This window comes from Artemia franciscana, chromosome 17 (genome assembly GCF_032884065.1).
Source record: "Artemia franciscana chromosome 17, ASM3288406v1, whole genome shotgun sequence".
Taxonomy (NCBI): Eukaryota; Metazoa; Arthropoda; class Branchiopoda; order Anostraca; family Artemiidae; genus Artemia; species Artemia franciscana.
The window spans coordinates 5813482-5834184 of NC_088879.1; the positions used below are offsets into that span (position 1 = coordinate 5813482).

The 20703-nt window shown below is 32.6% G+C and overlaps 1 protein-coding gene across 3 annotated transcripts in view; it reads right to left on the reverse strand.

The window, feature by feature from the left end:
* The window catches only part of LOC136037738 (NPC intracellular cholesterol transporter 1-like), a 160623-nt gene that overhangs the window by 62242 nt on the left and 77678 nt on the right, over window positions 1-20703 (reverse strand). For all 3 annotated transcript variants that reach the window (XM_065720516.1, XM_065720518.1, XM_065720517.1), the window contains exons 8-12: window positions 20454-20573; window positions 16965-17108; window positions 7461-7678; window positions 4898-4999; window positions 3244-3431 (exon numbers count right to left, since the gene is read on the reverse strand). In XM_065720516.1, coding sequence (XP_065576588.1) covers window positions 3244-3431; window positions 4898-4999; window positions 7461-7678; window positions 16965-17108; window positions 20454-20573 — 772 coding nt within the window. The remainder of the gene's footprint in view (window positions 1-3243; window positions 3432-4897; window positions 5000-7460; window positions 7679-16964; window positions 17109-20453; window positions 20574-20703) is intronic.

A 20703-nucleotide genomic window follows, 5' to 3' on the forward strand; every position in this document is an offset into this window, starting at 1 on the left:
ATATATAAATGACGACGGCAACAAAGGGAATGGTTGATTAGCAATCACCATCAATAAAGCTCAAGGGCAATCATTAGAATCATGAGGTATAGATCTGAATACGGATTGTTTTCCCGTGGATCATTATATGTTGCATGTTCAAGAGTCGCTAAACGTGACAATCTATTTATATGCACAGACAATGGGACAGCAAAGAATGTTGTATATTCGCAAGTTTTACGTAGTTAAAAACATATATATATATATATTATATATATATATATATATATATATATATATATATATATATATATATATATATATATATATATATATTATATATATATATATATATATATATATATATATATATATATATATATATATATATATATATATATATATATATATATATATATATATATATATATATATATATATATATATATATATATATATATATATATATATATATATATATATATATATATATATATATATATATATATATATATATATATATATCATGAAAAGAGAAATCACCAATGCTACAGCACACAAACACACAAAAAAAAAAAAAAAAATCACATAGGTCAAACAGCATAGCCACACACAATCAACCATAAAGAATAATCCATGGACAGGCAGTCATGTCGTCAATAAGTATAAGTCGTCATTTACCAAACAACAGAAAAAATAATATAGACAAATAATTCAGAGGCAACACCCAACATAAGGGCTCATCAGGAGAATACACTGGCCTATATAGGGTTTCGCCACTCTAAATTCTCTACCCAGCACAGTGTTGTGGCTACCACAGAATATCCATGGCATCCCCGCGTCAGGTATCACTCCCAAAATACATGCCTATGAAAAAAAAACAGCAAATGTAAAACAACCAAGTAAAACCAAAACAAGCTTATCCTGTTAATATATCCCTCCATTTAGCAGCAATAGGTAAACTAAATATTATAAATTTTACCAAATCACAAATATTAACACATTGCAAAAAACCTGAATGAACTAAACAATTATAGAATTCATCTTTACCATGTGGCTAATTTTTTAGAAAATCCGCTTAATTAGAAACACAATTCAAAATAAATGGCGCTGTGACAACATTTCTCGAACCTCCGAAATTAGTTAAAAATTTCTTTAAGTATTTCTAGATAATTCTTTTGATATTTATTTAAAAGTTCGTTATAATGAAAACTAAATTTTTTAAATTGCCAAGTTAATTTATTTGCAGAAAAACCTCTTGATATCAATTTTTGGCTTAAGATTTTACATCTATTTTTATAATCAATATAATTACTACAAATCCTTGCATAACGAAGTAACTGTGAGAAAAACGCTGAATATGTGATATTTGAGTGTATATTACTTTCAGGGAATGGGAAACTAATCACTTCAAAATCAAAATCATCCGTTTTATTATACATTTTAAAACTTAATTTATTATTATCACAAATATTAATATTTAAATCTAAGAAATGATCTTCATGACCAGCGCCATGACTAGGCTCAAGAATAAGCTCTGATGGATATATATTTTTAGAAATATCAATGAAATCCTTACAATTTAAGACCAAAATATCATCTAAATATCTTTTATTATTTGACAAAGCATGTTTTAAATTAATTGGATTATTCTTATCCATCATATATTTATATTCTAGTTGACTTAAAAACAAGTCAGCTATAAATGGGCTGGCATTCCCCCCCATGGGAATTCCCAGAATTTGCTTGTACAAATCACCCCCAAATCTTATATAAGTATTGTATAAAACAAATTCCAATAACTCAAAAATCATATCCAAGCTGTAACATCTCAAGTTAACTGTAGTATTAAAGCAGTTTGTCCATATAGCTTTTTTATTATTATATAAAATTTATTATATATATATATATATATATATATATATATATATATATATATATATATATATATATATATATATATATATATATATATATATATATATATATATATATATATATATATATCTATTTTCACAGGTGGGACATAGGGACACAACTACAATGGCACGTGACTAGCGCGGGGGGGCTTGGGGGGGGGGGGGGCGCGAAGCGCCACCCCAACAGCTAGTATATATATATATATATATATATATATATATATATATATATATATATATATATAAACCAATTCAAACGTTCAAATCCAATTTCCAAAAATAGAAAAAACAAATACTGACTTCTCAGATGAAAAGTCTTTTCATATTTTTAATGTCGGTCTTTTAAAAGGAAGCGTTAACATGTAATAAAACTTCTTCCGCAATTAGTTTTATCTGAAAGAAAATATAGAAATTGGCACAAAAAGGAGACAGGCTGTGGATATCGCAAGAAACTGCATAAATCACAAAATGCTTAACAAAAAAGCTAAAAACTTAGCAAAACAAGATTGAAGTTTTCTGTTCCAACGAATTATGTGTTTTTGACAATCCGACTTGCCGTAGAAGCGAAGAAAACGCGCGAGAAAGAAAAAGAGAAAAAAAGAGAAGGGGAAGGGAGGAGGAGAGAAAGAGAGAGAGAGAGAGAGAGAGAGAGAGAGAGAGAGAGAGAGAGAGAGAGAGAGAGAGAGAGAGAGAGAGAGAGAGAGAGAGAGAGAGAGAGAGTAAAGGTGAGATACAAAAAAACACGAAAAGACTTGCTAATGCGATTTAACAAATGACGAGTCAAGTAGGTTTCAAGGAAGTTTTGTCGAAAGGGAGGTAAAGGATGCGGCACTAGACCCTTGATAGTCTAGTCCAAACCAGCAATGCTGATTTCCGTTTTTGGGCCCTTCAGCCAGGAAGTGCAATTGGGAGTTACAGGACAGCCATGTTCTAATCCGCGCCCTTCCTGTTTATCTTCCCCAGGTTTCTCCAGGAACCCATTTAGGACTGGGTCGACTCTGGCTGAGTGACCGCTCAGCTGGGACGGCCCTTCCCTTGTAAGGAGATTCTAAATCTAGTGCATATATCTGCTAAGCCGACATACAAATTCATTAATGAGAGGGGGGATAAGTAGAGAGAGGGATATACAACCTACTTTATGAATGTCTATAACCATTACAAAATAGAGCTATGAGCTCAGCAGAAACATATTCTAAAATATTTTATTTTCTATTCCGGGAAAATCGGTAAGTTTTTTTTTAACAATTTGACTTACCATAGTAGCGAAGAAAAAGGGAGAGATAAAGAGAATGAGAGAGCGAGAGGAGATAGAAAGAAAGAGAGAGAAAGGTAGGGATCAACTTACGAAGCGCAATATTCAATATGGTCCAAGTAATCATAAACATATCCAGTAGTGAGGTTGTTCTTAATATCCAAGAATTCCTCATTTCCTTGAAACCATCCTAGAGCGCTCTGTACAGCACATATATCAAAATCTGGTGCCATTGGTTTAAAGCAAATATCCTCAATCCGTGTTCCATTGTTGCCAGTTGACTAAAAATATACAACATTTTACAATACAAGGTACATTAGAGGTTTTAGAAGGGACAGAAGGGACACTTGTCCCGGGCGCAGAAATTTCAGGGGCGCGAAATTTCAAATAATTAATGTAACATTTATAATCATTTTGTAATTTCTGAATCATATTTTAAAATTGGGCCTGAAAATATTTGGGAGATAGGCGAGGAGCCGGGGGGGGGGGGTATCTCGATTTTTGCCTGGGCCCAAGAAAGGTTAAAATCACCAATGACGAGGTCTCCAGAAACTGCAAGGGAGACCTTGTTGTCATATGTGGCAGTGGCTCATGGCAGAATAAAAGCTTTCAACCAGGGGAGCACCACATACGGAGGACTGATTTTCTGTGGATCATCAAAGAAAAGATGTTAATATAATTACATAATGTACTTTGAAATTTGTTCGTATACTGGCCATGGTCTGCCTAGAACAGACACCTGATTTTTTGCCTTCAGCTAGGAGTGCAATGCGTGTTTGGAGTCCATTACCTAATATGACCCATGGATAAAGAAGTATTTCGGGATGTTTTCTAACTTCTCTATAAAGGGTGTTAAATCATGGCAAAAAATTCAAAGAGTTGCAACCAGGAAAAAAAATCTCTGTTCACCATGCTGTAGAGGAGGGGTTTTGGGGACTCATTAGTCGCATGGGTAATTTTGCATCATGCTGTCCTCATCCGTCGTTGGCAGTTCAAATAGTAGTAGTGGTAGTAGTAATATCCATTCTTATCCTACCGGAGGTTTGAAAATTTTTGTCAATTAGGTTTATAAAATTTTAATTTGGCAAGCTCAATCTTCAAAAAATCGGCCAGGTTAAAGTATACTTTAATAAATATGTAACTTTGATATTTTTTTTTTCAAAATTTACAAGCCAGAATTTGAACTCCAGTAAAATGACAAAATTAAGCCAATCTTTCAACAAGAGCCCACACTTAAACAACAAACAAAAATACAAAAATAATATTTTTAGAATATGCAAAATATATATAAAATTTGGTAAATATACATCCTTACATTTTCCTTCAAGGCTACTGAAGCTACGGGTATTCCCAACCTGAGATTCGTTTCGAAGCACTCATATCTCCTTCTAATCCAAAATAGCAAACTGTTGATAAATATTCAAATTAGCCTCAAACTTCAGCAACAACATACATAAATGTAAAAAACAACTTTTTCGCTCACGATTTACAATTGTTTCCCAAAGGATAGGACAAATAATTTTTAGTTTCGTCTCCAGCAAGTATTTTCCTTCAGGAATAATCCCCTCCCACTTTTTGCAGGTAGAAATACGAATATAATTTTAAACAACCAAAATTTTTCCATAATAAAAGGGAAGCTGCCATATCCTTGTAAGTAGAATTGTAACCTCTAACACTGTTACTAGATGAATAGTTGCTGAGATATATGAATAGTAAATGAAAATAGTAATAAATTAATATTGCTTACCTGCTCAATTTTCTTTTGTAAGTGAAGAACCTCAAGAAGAAATTCCTTTCTGAAAACAGGTCCATACCATTTGACTTCACCATCAACCGTGGTCCGATTGAACTACAAAAAATTTAAGGATTTAAACTACATTTTAGCTTCCTTTTTTACCTTAATTGTTAAATATCCAATTTATTTAAGAAGGTTTTTTCTTAAATTATTTTAGAACACGCTCTTAGAGAAATTCTTGGAGCAACTAAAAAATCACCATTTCAATCTATTATTTAAAATATTATTTCAATAATATTATTTAAATACTATTTTTTAAATTTTTCCATCAAACAGTTCGTGGTAACGAACTGTAAGTAAGGAGAAAACAGGTCCATACCATTTAACTTCACCATCAACTTTGGTCCGAACGAACTACAAAGAATACATTATTTTTTATCAATATTTTTAAACGTATGCAAAACATATCACAACTCATTTCTAAGAAGTTGTTATGCTTTATCAAATAAAATATTACGTAGATTAGAATAGAGAAAGGATATTTTAAGTAGTACAAAATTCTTAAAGTGGAGAGAATGATGATGTAGACTGTGTGCGCCTATTCATAAGATTGTTAGTTATTTTATACTGCCAAGGATAAGCTACAAACGAAAGAGATATCAAATAATTAGCGACTGAAACAAATATACAAGTTGATCGACACATATTATTGCAAAAATACAACTTTATAATAGATAAAGCTATTTTCCATAAACTGCTAATTCAGATACACTTGTAAAGCGTGTCTTGAAACGCCTCTAAAAGTGGCTGGCACCAATTCCACAAAGTATATAATTCCTTCTCCAATAAAACTTCCAAAAACTCCAAAAAAATAAATTAAACAAAAAATAGAGCTATTTCAATTTTTTGGGGGATTTAATATTGCTTTAAGAGAAAAAAAATCAAAGAAGAAGCGCTTAGAAGATACAAATCAGGTCATTTTCATGAACGAAAATATTAAAAAAAAATAACTATTTTTGTATATTTTAGAAGCCGTGTAGTCTCTGGTTGGCAACGTTCATCGTGCAACGTTCAACGTTCTGGTTGTGCAACTCGGGTCTTTGATCGAGCTGCACGGGTCATCGAACAGTTCTTATCATGACGATAAACTTCCAGTTCTTAGGTTATGCGCACTTTTATTTCATTTTTCAAATTATTCAGGTTAAAAATTCTTCTGCTTTAATTTTGACGTTTCAAGTAATATAGACGAAAGTAGTTTACCCATCGTTGAACTAGTTTGTTATGATTTGAAGGATTTTTATTTCGATGTTAGAAAGGACGTATTTTCTTTTTAGAAAAAAAGTCATTTTTGGTTGCCACCAGGAAAGCGGGCTCCTTTAGAAATAATGGCTATTTCTAATTAAATTAAATTTAATTTATTTTAATTAACTAATTTAATTAACTATTTAATTAATTTAACTAATTTAATTTAATTAACTAATAATTTATTTTATTAACTAATTTAATTTATATTTTAAAATGTATTACTAGAATAACACATAATAGACTCCATTTAAATCCTGATAGTACTTCCATGGGCGTACTTTACCTGGTAGTATATTACAACATGACTTTATTTTTCTTATTCTGTATAATTTATATCCATATCCAAAACTATTTTAAACTATTTATATATTTACAAAACTATTTACATGTTCATTTGTGTCCCTCTTACCTCTTCAAAAATATTGTGCCCCTCTTAGCTCCTAGCTGTGTGTATTTCCGCATGATAAGTGGGACTCAGCTTTAAAATCAACCGAGTCCAGAAAAAAATGACAAAAACATTTATGATCAGCTAAATAATTCGTGGTGAGAAAATAAATAAATAAAGAAATGAACATAAAATAAAGATACTATTTGGGTAAAACCTGACAAAAAAGCTGATTCGTGGTGAGAAATAAATAAATAAAGAAATGAACATAAAACAAAGATACTATTTGGGTAAAACCTGATTAAAAAAAGGGGAGTTGGTTCCTTCTTTATGAAAGAAAATACAGATACTCCTTCAAAACCCTTCAGCAGCTGCTACACCGGCCAAAGCATGTAATATAAATTATAAGACGACTAAATTAAATATTTTCGAGTTTCAGAAATATTACGTGCCTACGTGAAAAAAAATTTAAAAAACGACAAAGACAAACGCAAACAAGGATACTTTTCAGCCAGTAAATAACGAACCCTCCCCCAAGATATTTCGTCAAAGACCCTATCTAAGCCATAGTCAGTGCTAAAGAAAAAAAAAACAGACTATAAAAGAAGAAAACCCAAACTCTAGAGTAAACATCGTGAACGCAAAAAACATGGCGGAAAAACAAAACATGTAATATAGAGCCACTGTGGTCTCGGAACCTATTTTCACCGATGTAATAAGGTACATGCAGCTAATATACACTTAGAAGAAAACCCAAACTCTAGAGTAAATATCGCGAACGCACAAAACATGGCGGAAAAACAAAGCATGTAATATAGAGCCACTGTGGTCTCGGAACCTATTTTCACCGATTTAATAAGGTACATGCAGCTAATATACACTTACCGGTTTTAAATCCTTTGCAGAGATGATAACCTGCTCGGTTCTAAAGAAAGGTGAAAAATTCTTGTCAAAATAATCTTTTTCCAGACGAGATCTGCTTTGTGGTGATGCCCACAACTCCACTGGGTCCACAATCACCTTCAGATGCGCCACACCACAAGATAAAGCCAGTGAAAGTAAAACTCCGGTAAAGAGCACAAGCAAAGCATGTCGCGCGCAAACTGGAAAAAGATATGGAACGATGCTGATCTATTCATAGCTCACTATGTAAACAGACAAGTGAAGTAAAAACAAAAACATAGACAATCAATTAACATTCCTACGACAAAATGCACAAGATAAAGTCCTTTGTCAAGGTTCTTTGACACTTTAGCTGTTTTACATTGTTATTCCGTAACGTAGTCTACTTAACATAAGTAGAGCACCCTACTTGTCACAAAAAAACTCCAACTAAAAGGTCAAACGGATAGAATAGAGTAAAAACGGAAGGCAAATAGAGAAAAAACGTGGAAAAAGGAAATTTAATTAGCTACAAGTCATTATAGGAAAAAAAAATTCGCATGCTGAATTTTGTCTGCGTTGCGCTGGTGCTGATCTCCTGATTCGATGCCTTCGGCCGGGAGTGCAATGCGAAGTTGGGGGCAAATCATCCAACATTTCCCGTGTTTTCAAACAGATTTCTCCAGGTACCCATTTGAAGTTGGGTCACACCATTGACCCATCCCAAACCAACCACACCAGGGCTCGAATCCCTGACCTCAGGATGTCAAGTCCATTTGAACTTTTAATAATAATTTTCAAAATAAACGATTTTGAAGTACCAAGGACATCAGAATAAGAATATTTTTTTACCCTTGTAGCAATTTAAGGTCTATTCATAATAGAAAACCGTCGTTTTTTTTTTGTTTCAAAATGATGAAGAATTCAGGGCACTACCACATTTTTGTCAGTGTTGCCACGTTGATTTTTATTATTATTTAAGAATTAACGACGCTTCTTGACTACTAAGGTCCCTGTGTCGGCCCTGCAGTGCATTCCTGCAGCGTGATTCGATCTCTGGGTCCCGTATTACCAAGCTAAGGTCAAATCCACTGCGCCACCACAGGACGTTGCCACGTTGAATCGCCTCTTCTCTTCTTTTTTTAAATGTGGCGCGGGCTATTATATAAAATATTTGTCCATCAATCAGTTCGTGGTAACAAACTGTAAGTAAGGAAGTGAACAAACTGTAAGTAAGGATATATATATAAATATATATATATATATATATATATATATATATATATATATATATATATATATATATATATATATATATATTATATATATATATATATATATATATATATATATATATATATATATATATATATATATATATATATATATATATATATATATATATATATGATACCAATAGATACATCAAAAGAATCGGATTCTTATGCTGATTTTAAATATATAGGTTTCATCAAATTTAGTCTTACCTATCAAAAGTTACGAGCCTGAGAAAATTTGTCTTATTTTCGAAAAAGGGGGAAACACCCCCTTAAAGTCATAACATCTTAATGAAAATCCCACCATCAGATTCAGTGTATCAAAGAACCCTCCTGTAGAGGTTTCAAGGTCCTATCTGCGAAAATATGGAATTTTCTATTTTCTGCCAGAAGAGAAGATCACGGATGCGTGTTTAATTGTTTTTGTTTTTTTGTTTTTTTTTCCCAGGGGTGATCGTATTGACCCAGTCCTAGATTGTCGCAAGATGGCTCATTCGAACGGCAATTAAAAGTTCTAGTGCCCTTTTTATGTGAACAAAAAATTTAAGGGCAACTAGGCCCCCTCCCACGCTCATTTTTTCTGAAAGTCAAAGGATCAAAATTTTGAGATGGCCTTTTTGTTCAATATAGTCGAAAAATCAAACAAGTATGTTTTTGAAGACGACTTAATCCTTGCGGAAGATGTTTCGTGGGAGGATCTTTCCATGAAGGAATTTTTTATGGGGGAAGAAGATTTCCATGAAGGGGGAATTGAATTTTCCAGCATCATTTAAAAAAACCTGAAAAATTAAATTTTTAAAAATACAAGTTTTTTCAACTGAAAGTAAGGAGCAACATTAAAAGTTAAAAAAACAGAAATTATTACGTATATAAGATGATTCGTCCCCTCCTTAAAAACTCGCTCTTTACGCTGAAGTGTTTTTAGTAATTCCAAAAGAGCTATATATTCTAATTAAACGGCCTTTGTGATTCAGGGGTCATTCTTAAAGAATCGGAAAAAAATCCAAACATTAGCGTAAAGAGCGAGGTACTGATGAGGGGGCAAACTCCCTCATATACGTAATAAACATATACGAACATAGAAGTTCGTTACGTAATTTAATTTGCAAGGTATGTTTATTACTAATAAAAACGTTCGTAAATATAATCAAAAGTTCTATTGGCCTTTTTAAGTAATAAAAAAAAACTGGAGGGCAACTAGGCCCTCTCCCCCGCCTTTTTTCAGAATCATCAGATCAAAATTTTGAAAAGGCCGTTTAGTCAAAAAAGTAAAAATTAATATGCAAATTCCGTTTTAATATTCATGTACGGTGAGTCAAAATCAAAACCTGCATTAATTCAAAAACGCTCAGAAATTAAATTAAAAAAAAAAAACAATTTTTTTTAACTGAAAGTAAGGAGCGACATTAAAACTTAACGAACAGAAATTATTCCGTATATGAAAGGGGCTGTCCCCTCCTCAACGCCCCGCTCTTTACGCTAAAGTTTGACTCTTTCTCACAACCTTTTAAAACAGTAAAAAACTTAAGCATAAAGAGCGATGCGTTGAGGGGGGGACAGGCCCTTTAATATACGGAATAATTTCTGTTCGTTATAAGTTTTAATGTCGCTCCTTACTTTCAGTTTAAAAAAGAATTATTTAATTCAGAAATAAATTCACAATTTTTCGTAATTTTTCAAGGTACATATGTCTGTGAGTTTCCAGTTAAACAAATTGAGAATATGAGAATAAATCATATTTAACTTTCACTCTCCTTGATACTTGAATTTTAAAAACTGTAAGTTTTTCTAGCAGAAAAGAATAACATAGATGTTAAAAACCAGACCGGCGCGAGGTGCGAATAAGAATGCCACAAACTTTCATGCTCACAACTTCAAAACTCAAAAATACCGAACAGCAAATATTCAAACTGCAAGTTTTTCCCCCAAGAATACGAGAAGAGATATCTATTATACCAAACAACATCAGTATTAACAGCCACCCCGAGAAGAATGTGCAATTAATTTATATTTATATTAAGCATTTACAATAAAATCTATACTGAATTCAAGAATAAATTCCAGCCAGTATTGGGACAAACAACTAGAAAGTAAAAATAAAATATAAAATTTTATATTTAAAAAATTAATAAAAATTTACGGTTAATAAAAATTTACTGCTGATTAGATATTCGGCAGCATTTACAGTAAAATGAATAATCTTTAACTTGGCAATACTTTTGGACAAACTTATACAGGCCGAACCAGAAATAATTACTTCAGAGGTGCTTGGCAACTTTAACGATGGAAGTGCTTGATTTTGAGGTGATTTTGGGTGCTAGTTATAAAAAGTGGCGCTAATAAATGTATGACTATGAATGTCAGGGTAAACAATTTCCACCCATACAAAACTTTTTTTGAAATTTTGTTGTCAATAATTATTGCAATTTTAAATAATAATACCAGTCAATTAAATGTCAAATAATTCAATAAAATTAATTAGAATTGAATGTGATCCAAATTTGATTAAAGTTAATTAAATATCACATAATAATAGCAGTGTCATGCTAGTGAAACTTTCTGAAATCGCATCAGTTATCACATTCTGAGACCTTCGAAACTTTTATTTATTTGGACCAACTAATTCTTTTAAAAATATTCAAGAAAGTTTACCCAACAGCAATTGTTTAATACAATTTGCTATGAGAGTCTGCGCCTGTAAATGGCAATACTGTTGGTAAAATGGTATTATCATTTTCCCACTTACAGTATCATCATTTTAAAACTGGTAAGTATTACCATTTTACAAACTTTACGATATATTTTACAAAATACTACCATTTTACAAATGGACAGCATCACCATGTTACAAATGGCAAGCGTTACCACTTTACGAATTTTACGAAGCAGTTTACAAAGTATTGCCATTTTGCAAATGGCAAGTACTGCCATTTTATTACCACTTGACGATATATTTTACCAAGTATTACCATTTTATAAATGGATAGTACTATCATTTTACAGATTTATAGCCATTTTATTACCATTTTTCAAATTTTACGAAATATTTTGCAAACTATTATCATTTTACAAATGAAAAGTACTACCATTTTACAAATGGTATGTATTATCACTTTATTACCACTTACAAATTTTACGAAGCATTTTACAAAGTATTACTACTTTACAAATATACAGTATTACAACTTTACAAATGGAAAGCATCACCATTTTACAAATGGCAAGTGCTGTCATATTATTACCACTTTACACATTTTACGAAGCATTTTAAAAAGCATTACCATTTAAAATGGAAAGTACTACCATTTTACAGATGGTAAGTATTACGATTTTATTACCATTTTACAAAGTAATTCCACTTTGTAAATGGACAGTACTACCATTTTATTGCCATTTTACAAATTTTTCGAAGTATTTTACAAAGTACTACCATCTTACAAATATAAGGTATTACCGTTTTACAAATGGACAGTATTATCACTTCACGAATGGTAAAATGGTAATCACATAGTTCGTGGTAACGAACTATAAGTAAGGAGCGATCCGGCTCAATAGTAACCAAAACTATAAAAAATGGAATTCTGATACCAATAACTATATCAAAAGAATCATATTTTTCTGCTTATTTCAAATATATAAGTTTCATTAAGTTATGTCTTACCCATCAAAGATTACGAGCCTGAGAAAACTGTTTTTCAAAAAAGGGGTAAACACCCCCTAAAAGTCATATAATCTGAATGAAAATGACAACATCAGACTCAGCGTATCAGATAATCCTACTGTAGAGGTTTCAAGCTCCTAACTGCAAAAATGCAGAATTTTGTGTTTTTTGCCAGAAGAAAGATCACGGATACGTTTTTTTTTTAGGGGTGATCATACGATCCAGTGGGCCTAGAACATCGGGAGAGGGCTCATTCTAACGGAAATTAAAATTTATAGTGCTCTTTTTAAGCTAGATCCCCTACCACGCCACTTTTTCCCAAAACCATCGGATCAAAATTTTGAGATAGCTATTTTGTTCAGCATAGTTGAAAGGTCCAAAAACTTTGTCTTGGAGATAACATGACCCCATACAGTGCCCGGAGAAATGTCTTGAAGTTATAAAATTTGCCTGTTGTTTACGTATAGTATTTGTTATTGAGAAGTATGCATGCATTTTTCAGGTCGGGAAGATAGGGAAAATTTTCCGTTAGGGGCATTTTGCACGGAGAGAATTTATCAAGGACATGGAAGTTTCTAAGTGTCATGGAGGAATTTGTCAGAATTCTTGTACGAAATCTCTTTATATGTCTTGCTTTCTCTTTACCGACTCAATTTTACGCGTGCACACATTAATGATAATTGTCCGGGGTCAATTTTCACCAGGATTGTATTTTCTAGAGGATATTTCCATGGGGAGGGGGAATTTTCCGCCAGATTTCCAGGCGTTATTTAAAAAACGATCAGAGACTAAATAAAAAAAGGTTTCCCCGCTCAAAGTAAGGAGCAACACTAAAACTTAAAATGAACAGAGATTGTTACGTATATAAGGGGGTTTTCCCCTCCTCAACACCTTGTTCTTCACGCTAAAGTTTAAATTTAAATTTTGTCCCAATTCTTTCAAAACGATTCCTGAAAGACAGGTTTCGTTTAATTAGAACAATAAGTAACTTTTTTAAAAGTGCAAAAAATCTTTAGCGTGGTGTTGAGGAGGGGAAAACCCCCCTCATCTACGTGATAATTTTGTTCGTTTTAAGTTTTAGTGTTGCTCCTTACTTTGAGCTGAAAAATAATTGTTTTTTTTTATTTAATAATGCTAAACCCAGCCCCGATAATTTAAAACACAAAGTGTCAACTACTTTCTAGGTTCTTTTAAAAACGCCTGAAGACTTCTGTAAGGTTTAAATAATAATAATTTTAGCGGTTTATATTTTAATATTTTTTACTTTAATCTCTTTTTTTACTGAAAAGAAAATTGCGATAGTCCATCAGGGCTTGCGATAGTCCATTCTCTACAATAAAATTTTATCTTACCTTATGAAAAAGTGGTCTTTCACATTCCGCTATATATAAAGCAACAGTAAAAATAAAGATAAACAAAGCAAATTCAATTAACATTCTTGTTTATGTTTATACATTTTTATGATTAGTTTTATGATTCTTCTGGGTAAACTCTTAGGATTTTTGCAATTTTAATCAGCAGAGCCTTCAAAAGGGGTTATCGTAAATATATAGTCAAATATATCGTATATATATAGTCGTATATATATAGTCGTATATATAGTCATGTATATCGTATATATATAGTCGTATATATAGTCAAATATATATATAGTCAAATATATATATAGTCATGTATATCGTATATATATAGTCGTATATATAGTCATGTTTATCGTATATATATATAGTCGTATATATAGTCAAATAATGGAAATGACAGTGGCCAAGTATGGTTCTGAAATGCGGGTGCTTCGGAAGACGGAGGAGGAAGTTAGATGTTTTCCATACGGATCGTCAACGGATAGTTTTGAGTAACTGTTTGACAAGCAACGGGTTGTACTGTGGTTCTATCCCACTTTCTGAGAGAAAGGTTGAGATGGCGAGGACAAGTTTTAGGGATGAAGAATGACCGACCGTAAAAGATCACCCTTTTCGGCCATCCATCTAGAGCCAAACGAAAAGCAGGTCGTCTAGAAAAGCAGCAATTAAAACTTCTTAGGAGTGGGTAAAAAGCGAAGCTTTGAATAGATTGGGATGGAGGACGAGTGCGTATCAGTGTTAGCCTTACGTGGCTTGGTTCTGAAGTATTTTGTTATTATTACAAGTAGTAATCAATCTATGTAAAAAGTAAAAGTACGAGTCTTAATTGGACTTAATTGGATTGAAGTTGGGAGCTCAATCAATCCCAACATTAGACTGAAAGGAAATGGCAAATATTGGGTTTCGTATTCATTAGACTCAACTTTTATTATAGTAATAGGCCAAAAGAAGAAACTAAAGAATGGACTCAAGACGTTTCTTCTTCCACGAAGAAAAATAAACATGTTCGTAAAAAAAATTGGCAATGTTGGAGGGTATCAATGCAAAATGTCAACCTTAGATTCTGTCATTTATGACAGAATTTATGACAAAAATTATGACAAAAAATTATGACATTTATGACAAAAATTTATCATTTATTTGTAGCTTCAAAACTAAATTGTCACAGCTTTAAACCAAGGGACTTTTCTGTCAAGAACCATCAAACAAAACAAGTCCAAATGCGTTGTGTTCATTCAGTCCAAAAAAAGTGACTAATGCTGAACAGTATCCTTGCACAAATGTCAACCTTTGATTTTCATCCAAAAACTTGTCATTTATTTGTAGTTCAAAACTAAATTGCTTACTACAACAGAGAACCGTCATTATTTTAAACCAAGGGAAGTTTCGGTCAAGAAACTTTAAAAAAAACAAGTGTCAAAGGCGTTTTTTTACATTCAGTCATGTAGACTCGATAGAATAATATACCAGTGACGGGGGAGAAAGAAATAAATTAAAAACATTTGATTTATTAGTGAAAAAAAGACAGAGTGGGTCACCAGATATGGGCAAGATTCCCATGATTACCTCTTCTGTAAACAGCAAAAATAGCTGAATGAGAGAAAAATGGATTTACAGTAAGAAAGAGAAAAGTTAGGCAAAAAATAGTTGGATAGGGGAAAAATTTATTAACGGTTAAAACACAAGATGGAAAAATAGACAGAACAAAGAAACAAGAAAGAAATAAAAAGAAGAAAATGCGGGAGAAAGACAAAAAATAGCTGGGTGGGAGGAAAATTTAGCTACGGTTAAAAATCAAGAAAAAAAAACTAGAAAGAAAAGAGAAACAATAAGAAAAGTTGGAAAAAATAGCTGAGTGGGAGGAAAATGGATTCACAATAAGAGAAAGTTAGGCAAAAAATAGTTGGATAGGGGAAATATTTATTAACAGTTAAAATACAAGAAGATAAAATAGACCGAAGAAAGAAACAAGAAAGAAAGAGAAGAAGAAAACACAGTAGAAAGAAAAAAATAGCTGGGTGGGAGACAAATTTAGTTACTTAAAAAGAAAGAAGAAAAAATAGCAAGAATAAAATAAACAAGAAAAAGAAGTTGGAAAAAATAGCTGAATGGGAAAAAAAATTTTGTTACAGTTAAAACACAATAAGAAAAAACAGAAAGAAGAAAGAAACAAAATAGAAAGAAAAAGACGAAAAGACAGAAGAAAGACAAAAATAGTCGGGTGGGAGGAAAATTTATTTAGAAAATAAAATAGAAGAAAAATAGAACGAAGATAGAAACAAGAAAGAAAGAAGAAAAGAAAGAAGTTAGAACAAAATAGCTGAATGGGAGGAAAGATTGAGTAACAGTTAAAACACGAGAAGAAAAAACAGAAACAAGAAAGAAAGAAAAAAACAGAAAAGATAGAAGAAAGAAAACAAATAGCTGAGTGGGAGGAAAATTGATTTTCGATTAGAAAATATCACAAAATATCGTTCACACAAAATATTTAAATTTATTTGCCAAAATAGTTTCAATATTGTTATTATTCCTCAATATACAGAAAAGAAATAAAAAAGGCTTGAAAATTCCTCCACAGGGATATCGCTTTCCAGTGACGTTAATTACTACTCTACAAATTTTACTGAAGATTAAAATACTACAACTGCTACTACAAACAACTGACTGCAGCACCAAGCCCCCTGAGGCCACCACAGCTACGCACGCTCCCCTCCATCCTAACTTATTCAAAACCTCCCTATTTAATTCCTCCAGAAGGTTCCCATTTCTTATTTAAAATGATCTAATCATAAACTGAAAGTACCCCCCCCCCTCATAACAATATTAATACCTAGCCTTGTGTTTCAAAAATGTCTATGCAACAGCAAGATAAAGGACTCTCATAGATAATGCACTGAATTCTTAATATTGTCACTAGAGTGAGCTGGGTTGTTTTATTTTATGTCTCATTTACACAAACACGACACCGCCCTGCTAAAAGCCTAAATTTTATGAATAATCAACAAAAGAGAGAAACCAGGTAATGACAAACCTTGTCCACATTAAAAAAAAAAAAAAAAAAAAAAAAAAAAAAAAAAAAAAAAAAAAAAAAAAAAAAAAAAAAAGATTCTTGAAACAGACAACACAGATATTATCCTGTTTCAGACAAAACAAATAAATCTGTTTCCTAGAACAGACAAAGCAGAGACGAAATAGGTTAATTACTAACCTTGTCCCCACTTGCCAAAAGCAGATTGAAGGCGCCTTTCAAAGACGGATCCTAGTTTATCTCGGCAGTGCATTTCATCATCATTGTTGAAATTCAACTGAGCAGCAAGTACATGATTAATCATTTCTCGTGGCTCTATCACACCTTGAAAAAAAAAATATATATATATAAATCTAGTATAGACTGTTCAGACCAGGCCAGAAAGCTAAAGCATCTTTCTCCAGCTAAGCAGCTTGAGAGACTATTTTAAAACTGTACTGCACTCTGGCGTCAAGACTACTAAATAGGGTCACTTATGAGTTTTGAAATGAATTTGATGTGGCATGGTATATCTGAGTTGGTAGATTTTTTTGTAAATACTACCGCCAGTTTAGTATAGTTATCATCACTTTAATTATCAAAATATCCATTCTAGCTCTTTAAAAAAATTCGTAATTTTTTTTTAATTTTCAAAGTCCTAACTTTACCTCACCCTCTGGATATTACCACGGTGTTCATCAAAAGAAATAACACGTATTTTTAAGGGTCTTATATAGGGGGCTAGGGGGCATTTTAGAGTTATAAGTTTCAAAATGAACTTTAAGCGACATATTGAACCCGGATTGGTAGTGTTTTTTTAAAATAATTTAAATACTGCCATCAACTTCCTGCAGTTATTACCAATTTAGTTGTAAAAAAAAGTCCGTTCTAGCCCTCTAAAAGATTTTCAGATCTTAGCCCCCCCCCCACAATGCCTGACTATATTTATGGTGTTTATCAACAGAACTATAGGTATTTATTAAGGGAGGGATCCAGGAGGGATATGAGGCGTTGTTGAAATTCAGCTGAGAAGAAAGTAAATATTAAATCATTTCTTGGGCCAAAATAAGGCCTTCTAAAATGTGAATCTAAAAACCATACAGAAAGTCTAAAAATGGCCAGTGATGAAACAGAATTTTGTCTAAAGAAGCAAAATGTCTGACTGACTCTCTAGTTTTTTTAGGAAGCATGTATTGTCCCAATATTTCTTAAAAAAGGAACAAAAACAGAGATGATAAACACGATATGAAATCATATAGTTGTTGTGCTTGTAAAAAAAAAACTTTGGGATTTGGTCATGGTCCAAATTAGGACAATGGAAAAATTAGGACACAGGAAGAACTTAAAAATTTCTTGATCTGAATATCTAAGCAAGGTGGTTCCGAGGATTTGCATCAGATTCGAAGATAAATTACTAATATTACTGTTTTTGTTTTGCATTTTTAATTTATCAGGACCTTTTCGCACAGAATCTTGCAAGCCTTAAAAAAGGATCTTGCAGGTAACAGACTTTTTTTGGGGGGGGGGGGGGGGAAGAAGAGTAGTAATGAAAAGATTTCGAGGCCCAATATTAAAAGAAAAAAAAACCTGACTTGATATTTTGAATAATAACTACCCAGAAATTCAAGAACACGTTCTTGTTTTTTTGGCGGGAGTGGGGATCGATCCCCACTTCTCCCCACGATCCCCAGATCCCTGATATAAAATCATTAGAGCAGCTTTTGAATCCTCATTTAGACTGACACTCCATTCTTGAAACTTTTATTCACCAAGCACAAGACCTTTTGTGTGAATTTGGCAAAATGGAGGAGGGATGGGGCGGAGCCAGGAACTATACAATACCTTTTGGGTACAAATCTGCGCAGTCGATTTATTCCTGAAAGTTTTATTCACGGGGTATAACAGTTTTTTTGATTTAACAGAAAACTACACTTCATTTTCACTAGAAAGTGTTAAGGTTATCGATCTTCCAAACTAAGTTTGGCTCCTTCATAACAAGGCCAGGAGGTGGGGGGGCAGGTGGATTTCCTGAAAGTAAGCTGCTGTACAATAGCAGTCCTAGTGAGTGTTTTCCCAAGGGACTCATTTGCGCATCTGTTTCTTAAAAGCCACCAGCACCAGCATTGGTTGGGTTAAAAATGTTCCAGAAACTTTATTAACGTTTACAATATTTTCACCTGCATTGTATCTAATACTACCAAGTTAACTAATTACATGAGCTAGGCATTTGACTGAAAACCTTTAAAGGAAGGGAATGCAAGCATTCTTTGATACAAGATAGAAAAAAAAATAGCTTTTATATATACTTAAGCGTAGGTATTTCCACTAGCTTTATGATTTTGTCCTAGGTAATTTCAGACCATAGCCAAGTAGACATATCATAATTGTTATGCCAAAAGGTCGCATGCGACATTTTCATGTATGTGAAGTAATTGCTAAAAGCTGTTTGGTAAGGTATTCTCAAAGGGAGGGTCAAAAGGATAATAGAGACCACGGTGGACTGACCATAAATCTCGTTGCTGATCTTCCCTTTGAATGCGGCTCGCAAATGATTTTTGCGATTGTTTCAAAAGTTTGAACATGTCAGCCTCTAGGCGTAACAGCGACGACATTTCTAGGCTTTAAAGAAATTCAGAACCTTTTTTTGATACAAGATAAAAGTTTAATTTTTACAGATACTCCGGCGTGTCACCATATTGACAAAATATGAGAATAACAGATATTGACAATAATATAAAATAATATTTAAAATGGATGGTTAACGGTTTAACGTAGTTAAAATAATGCCACGAACGGCAAAGTAGGTTGTTATTCTTTAAAATTTTATTGAATTTATTTGACTACTTTTTTACAACTTTCAAACCTCGGTGATACCATCTTTGTATGACAATAGTTTAAAAAATATTTGCGAAAAAAAAAGATTTCCAAAGGAAATTAAAGAGTCACCATCAAAGATAAGATGAGCAGTGATAAATCCCTACAACAATTCAAACCTAAAACGAACAGAAATTTCTATCGATGAACAAATAACACCAAAAACGGAGTGAAGTTAAATTGAGTAATCCCATCAAACACAAAGATAGCGAATAACACTGTCGATCATAAACAAACTAAGATTAAGGTGAATAATGAGGTCAAACTAAAAACGAACAGTAATCACTATAGACAGAAGCAGCGCCATCACCACTTAAACCTGACTCCGTGGCCTTTAGCAGGTTTAGGAGACGGTAGCCTTACTCCTGTTTGCAATAATTCCTGTTCATCTTAAGTTTGACTTGATTATTCATTTCAGTTTCTGTTCCTTTTAGAATTCATTTATTCATCTATAGCATTATCAATTATCTCTATATTTGACGTTTTTATTTATCCTAATTTTTGCTGTGGTTTAGGCGTCATTTATTCTTGGCAGTTATTCTGTTTGTTTTAAAACTGAAATTATCATAGGAATTTATAATAGCGGCTCTCTTTTTTTAATCTATTTGACTTCTTTATACAATTCTCAAGTAGTCTATGTCTTTTTCCTTCTTCTTATTTTACACTCCTGTTTACCACGTACAACTTGTATACAATGTACAACCTACTTTCCACGAACAAGTAGAATTGGATGTAGCTAAAAGAGGTTTCAAATTATATAGTTTTTTAGACTATGCCTTAGAATGTCAGGTTTAGAAACGTCAAAACAGTTCATACCCGCTTGACCATTCAAGGGCTTTGATTCATCATCCGTCAACCCAAAATGAGAAGTTCCAACGCCTGCAAGACGTCGACCGACACTATCACGCAGCGGCGTTCCACTTCGGCGGCTTACATCTGAAAACAGAACATAAGTATGAGAACATACAAACAGAACATATATACAATACAAACAGAATACAACAGAATACAATATACAAACAGAATACAACAGAAACAAACAGAATACAAACAGAATACAATACAA